This window comes from Gambusia affinis, linkage group LG20, assembly GCF_019740435.1.
Source record: "Gambusia affinis linkage group LG20, SWU_Gaff_1.0, whole genome shotgun sequence".
Lineage (NCBI taxonomy): Eukaryota > Metazoa > Chordata > Actinopteri > Cyprinodontiformes > Poeciliidae > Gambusia > Gambusia affinis.
Window position 1 is genome coordinate 11,735,943 of NC_057887.1, and position 6,032 is coordinate 11,741,974.

General features: G+C 37.8%; 1 protein-coding gene across 1 annotated transcript; it reads right to left on the minus strand.

Moving 5' to 3' along the window:
• Window positions 1-589: 589 nt before the first annotated feature.
• Window positions 590-5,400, minus strand: sgca (sarcoglycan, alpha). Its single transcript, XM_044102388.1, has 11 exons — window positions 4,598-5,400; window positions 4,222-4,353; window positions 3,981-4,132; window positions 2,989-3,055; window positions 2,682-2,880; window positions 2,432-2,600; window positions 1,672-1,880; window positions 1,546-1,572; window positions 1,276-1,449; window positions 1,108-1,134; window positions 590-1,030 (listed from the first exon to the last, which is right to left on the minus strand). Exons 1-11 carry the CDS (start codon window positions 4,632-4,634, stop codon window positions 1,024-1,026), a joined length of 1,200 nt encoding a protein of 399 aa, XP_043958323.1. The 5' UTR covers window positions 4,635-5,400; the 3' UTR covers window positions 590-1,023.
• Between the last annotated feature and the right edge of the window lie 632 nt (window positions 5,401-6,032).

Below are 6,032 nucleotides of genomic sequence, written 5' to 3' on the forward strand. Positions count from 1 at the left end.
ACGCATTTAGAAAATATGTCTTGCATTTAAGACCATGTTTTATACTCTTAGAGAGCCAGGCCTTTGACAAAAAGCTACATAAACATTTTGTGTTGCAATGAAGCAGTTTCTGTTTCTGACAAGCAGCAGTGAAAACAAGGCCAACGTCTGATTGAAAAAATGACTTTTAGCTTAAATTCTCCAGTCATCAGCTTTGCAAGTGGCATAGCTGCATCTGCAACCTTGGTTAATCCTCCTGCAGAAGAATATCTTTCATTATCTGAAGACCCAAGATGTCTAAAGATAAAGCTTTAGTTTTTACCGAAGGGAAAAGACAGCCACCTGGTGGATATTATGTGCTATAACAACTAGGGCGCCACAAAAATACAAAAGTGTTTTTTTTTTTTTTTTATTAGGTTATATAGAGTAATGAAAAAAAAACCTTGCTTTATCAGTTAGACTTATGACGGATTTAAACCAGTGAGATGTTCAAAGCTCAGGATATTGCTTCATAACTTAACCCTGCTTTAAATTTCTCCACAACTTTGTTCTTAATATTTTTGCTGTGTTCCTTAGTCTTCATGATGCAATTAAACACTGGTGAACACTTTTTATAAATTAACAATTTATTGCACTGGATTTTATTTAGAGGTTTCTATCGGGGACTGAATACAAATGCTTAGATGCAGATGACAATGTAATGTCAAAGTAATAATTTTACATGCGCTAATCATTTATCCACCTAATTTGAAAAGGTATTCTTCATGCGCTCAAGAGGATGGGATCGTTTGACAATAATAGTGAATATAATAATTTGATAACCACAAAGAACAAGTTCAAAGGTCAAAAAATAAAATGGACACAACAATATAGAAAAAGTGGGAAAAAAAAATTAAAACACAAGCACAAATCATGAACAGCAAATAACAATATGATAAACTGGTTGCTTAATTGTGCTGCAAATAGGTCATTCCAAAACTTGTGTATACGAAGCAAAGTTAATTACTTTGCGGAGCTTCAAAGATGCTTTATCTCCGACCGACATCACTTCCTGCAAACAAGGACGACATGAGAAGGAATGGAGTTATCGGTGTTAGCGAAAGGAGTGAATGTAGTGATTTGGTTCACCTGGGCAATGGGTCACTGTAGGGATCCCTGTGAGAACAGCAGAAAAGTGAGATATCATAACAACAGAAACGTAAACTCATCTCCAACTTTAATGTGTTTATCAAACGGCGGAAATTAGGAAGGCTGTTGTAGCTCAGAACAATAGCAATTAGCAGGAGAGTTTCTCACTGTTGGGCCATGATGAGAGGGATGCTGTCCGACTGCAGCGGTGACGCCCTCTCTCCTGTGCGGCTGTTAAACATGGGGAGCGTAGAGAGAGGAGGAGGGACCCCTCGTTGGGAGGCCATGCTTCTCAGCTCCTCAGTGTTCCCATGGATGGTTTGTTGATGGTACAGCTGGATGCTGCAGAAAGCAGAGCATCATATTCAACTTCCTGTAGTATCTTGCAAAAGCGTTCACGTCTTCTTTTTTTAGATCTTGAAAAGTACGTTTACTTACTTGTCTGTTTTTGCATTCCTTTTCGCACTAAAAACAAAATGAAAAAAAAAAAACCCAAAACATTACATGAAAGCATGTAGACATCAATTCTTATTTTTATTTTGGGCATTCAAAACAGATACTTACACTCCCTCACGTCTGCCATACATGATGTAGGCCAGCAGCAGGCACAGAAGGAAGGCAATGATCAGGGGCACAATCACAGTCACAATGTAATCTGGAAAATAGTCTCTGCTCGGGGGAGACTCTGGAGGGTTGAAGTAACCCCCGTCCTCTAATATTCCAGAGCCCATTGTCGGAGCAGGCGGAGCAGGCTCCATCTTTGTTCGGTCAAACTGCAGAGAGAGACAACCAAGTGTGACATCTAGTCATAGTAACTGTGAGGAACAAAGATGGAATGAAGTGTTTACTTCTTGTGGAACGGACTTAAAGGACTGGCTTACCATCTGATACATCTAATGGATCTCAGAATAAGAAATATGCCATAATGGGACACTTTTAAAACTTTCGTGAAGTGATTAGTTTCAGCATTTGGTCTTCTGGTAAAATTCTTTATGTCTATCAGATTGTGATGAATACAGCTTTATTCAGATAACCCCAAAATATTTTCTGTTGGATTTAAGTCTGAACTCTGGGTAGGTGATTCCAAAACTTGCAATTTTTTTTATGAGGAGGTCATTCTTTAGTTGATTTGGAAGGTTGTTTAGACTCAAGCATTTGTCTTAAAACTTTAACAAAAAGGCTATGTTGAATATTATTCTTTCCTATCTCTTATCTGATGAGTATTTAGTCATTTACTTATTGATATACAGTTTAAACATTATGCTTCAAAACAACAAGTATACACTAAAGGGATTATCTTCGTGAAGGGAGTTTTTCCTCTTACCAGCTTCGTCTTGCACCAGGTGATGCAGTTGCTGGGGATTTTGCAGAAGTGACATTCTCCAGGTACCTTCACTTTGTCCCCTGCTGCACACTGCCTTTGGTATTCTGGCGTCATCACCCTCTGCAGACACCTGGAGAAGTACTTCTTTGACCCCACCTTCACATACACACTAAGACAAGACAGATTTTGAATAAACAGCAACACAAATTTCAGAGCTTTTGCTGGTTTTTGTACAGACGACTCTGTTTACCCCTCATAGTGTCCTGCAAGAGGGAGGGGAACTCTGCCCCCGCGGTCGAGGGCGTTGGTAATGTTGACAATTTCCAGCGCCTCATTGTTCCACAGCTTCTGCAGATCCTGCTTTATCTCACTTTGAACAGAAGAGGGCAGCACCTTCTCAATCTCCCTCAGCTGGAGGAAGAACTCCGCTTGATAGGGCAGCATCTTCTCTGTTAGGTAAATCTTGGATTTTATTTTTTTTCCCCACACATCTCCTCATATCCTTCTGCCTCACACATTGTTGTCTGTAAACTTCTATAAACAAACAACATACGTACCTGGAACAGCCTTGATGACGAGAAGGTTTCTTGCTGTGTCATAGCTGTTTTTGTTGATTGCATAAATCTGGAGGAAATTAATGACAAATCTGTTAACTTTAGCAATTTTTTTTTAAATGTAGAACTCTGCAGAGTTCAATGGTTTCTTAGTTGGTGCCTTCTCACTCAGTCGATGTTGATGTAAAGCTGGTTTCACTCTGGTTTCCACCAACATTTTACAGATTATGATAATTTAAAGTTCATCCTGACCATCCAAACTAATTTACCTTCATTTTGGGACCACACACATTAAACCTAGTTCTGGAAGGCTTACAATGGATTCCTTAAACAGTCATCTAACAGTTTTTATAGACTGCGCTTAAAAACTAAATATAAACCAGGAATTCAACCAGGAGGAACTCCACCAGTTTGGACAAGAAGTGTCATCAAATATCCAAATATTAAGCCAGAAGCTTTCAGATGACCACAAAATATGTGTGATTCCTCTGAAATCTGCTATAGAACATTTACCCAATTATTATAATGTGTATGCATAAGTTTGTAAAAATAGTTTTGACACAAACACAATAAATTCAAACTTGTCAGTTACATTTTTGAGTTTTAACATTAACTGAAGTAGTCGCCAGGTTTTTTAAAAAAAAAAAAACAGCACTGAAAAGCACATGAATAACATGGTTTTTGCTCATATTTTGAGTTTATCTGTTTGAACTAGATATGTTGGCTTTCATCTTTACTTAACCAGGAAGAAACTTATTTTATCTATAAATATATTCTATTTAATTAAAACTACAGATACTTTGAGATACTTTTAGATGTTTTCTTCAAAGAGGTTTTACAAGTTGTTTTTTTTCCCTTTTTTTTAATCTAAGCTTAAAATAGCTGCTGGAGAATCGGCCCAAACCTTTTATCTCTGCAGATTTGACGGCTTGACACTTACTGCCATTCTAATTGTCTCTAGCTGTTTTTGATGTTGGTACAGAAAAACTGCAGACCTCAATGAAGGTTTTTCCCGGAGACGTTGGTGTGCCGTACAGGAAGCCATTTTCACTGGGATGCCTTTGGATGAAGCGGAGCCACTCTGGGAGGTCAGGAAACCCCTGCTGGTTGCACTTAAAAATCATGGGGTCATCATGGAGGACGCCGGCTGTATACCATGTAAAAATAGATGTAGCAGTGTGAGAAAAGTATAGTTTTTGCTGCCCATTGTTAAGAAAATGAGCGCATCAGACTTACTGTAGAGTTTTTGCGAGTAGTAATCGAAGTCACTCTGGAAAGTTTCTCTCATCACTTCATATGTAAACAACCTCCCCACAGAAGTGGTCAATTTGATTTCAGCACTGATTCCACACAAGCTGGAAGCGAAGACTGAGTGGAAGTAAAACAAACAAACAAAAAACGACATTAAGTCTAATGTAAAAATTTAATTAATAAATAAAATGCAAAAATCATAAAAAATGACGAAAGCAGATCAGTTGTTTAGTCACATCCCTGGATGGCTGATATCACGGGTAATATTTCCATTCAATAACACAGACTTAAATGTAAGACATGAAGCCTATTTTTGGTTTCTTTAACTACATGAAACTTAACGTTTCAAAGTTAAACTTGCCTGCTGAAATGAAAAGCCAGCTCCTGAATCCCGCCATCTTGTTTTTGGCCTTTGACTGACGGAGCCAAATGTAGAGGGGGCAAGCGGGGAGTTGCCACAGTTAAACACACGCCAAAGTTATTTTTGCCTCACTCACCTACTGGCGTCTGTCTGTAAATTGAGGACTGCAGGGAATATTTGACGAGGGAAAAACCACTTTTTTGTGTCTGTTTGATTGTTCTGCATGTGGAAGAAAAACTGTTAAGAGGCAGCAAAAGAATTTACTGAGGTGGAGGTTCACCTTCCACCAGATCAATGACCCTGAACAGTGAGAACTGTTGAAATGAAATGGTTCCGATCAAAGCCTGCTATAGACTCTAAATCTGGATCTTCACCAGTTTACAGGGCTTGAATTATTTAGTAAAAAAATAAAATAAAACTATGAGCAAAGATTTCAGATTCTAGAACTAAAAAGCTGAGATGTGTCCAAAAGACCTGAAGCTAAAAGCCGATCCTACAAAATACTGAGACCAGGGAGGATGAATATACAGTCACTTTTCAGTCTGTAGTTCTTGACTCCAGTACGTCTTGACTGCTTATTGATCGTCACCTGATGCTTTGACATACAAATTTGGGATAGAAAGAACACGTAACTCCTCATGTAAATTAATATATGATGCATCTTGAATATGGCGCAGCTTCGAGGCTTTGAAATGAAAACAACCCTTTGGGTAACTTTTTAACACCGAGTCTAGTAAGTCATGTTTTAAACATGAACATAAAGAGAATGCTTTCTAGTGACGGCCCGCAGCACTCAACATGTCTGTCAGTGAAGATGCACAATGCAGGAAGCAACAATCTGAGCTGCAAATAACGGGCACCCTATTGGTCGAAAGGGTTTGACGTGAGCGAGACTTCATCGGGTCCTAACGCCGTCGGTTTAATCCACAGATGGTACTTTGGAGCATCTAGGAATAGTATCCACTAAAAATATTTTACATTTTTCCTGTTTTGTAAGTTGAGGCCGCAGTAAAACCAGTGGCTGCTACGACGCTCCCTCCCCCTCCCCTTGTTGCCATTTCTAAGTGTTTGATTATTTTTAATATTTTATTTATGCAGAAAGATACCTTGAGAGTCGTTGTCTCATTTACAAAAGAGATCTATTTAATGAAACATTTTCTCTCACAGTTCTATGGAAAACCAAAAGCACCACAATCTAATTATAAATAAATAAATAAATAAATAAATAAATAAATAAATAAATAAATAAATAAATAAATAAATAAATAAATAAATAAATAAATAAATAAATACCTGGCAATTAACATATACAAGTATTTAACCTTTGGCTTTCATAATTAATATTTACAATGATTTGTATTTTATTTTATTTCATATTGTGTCACTTTTGGCCTTCCACGTTTGACTCCTTTGTGTTTGGGGATTTCGGAGCTGA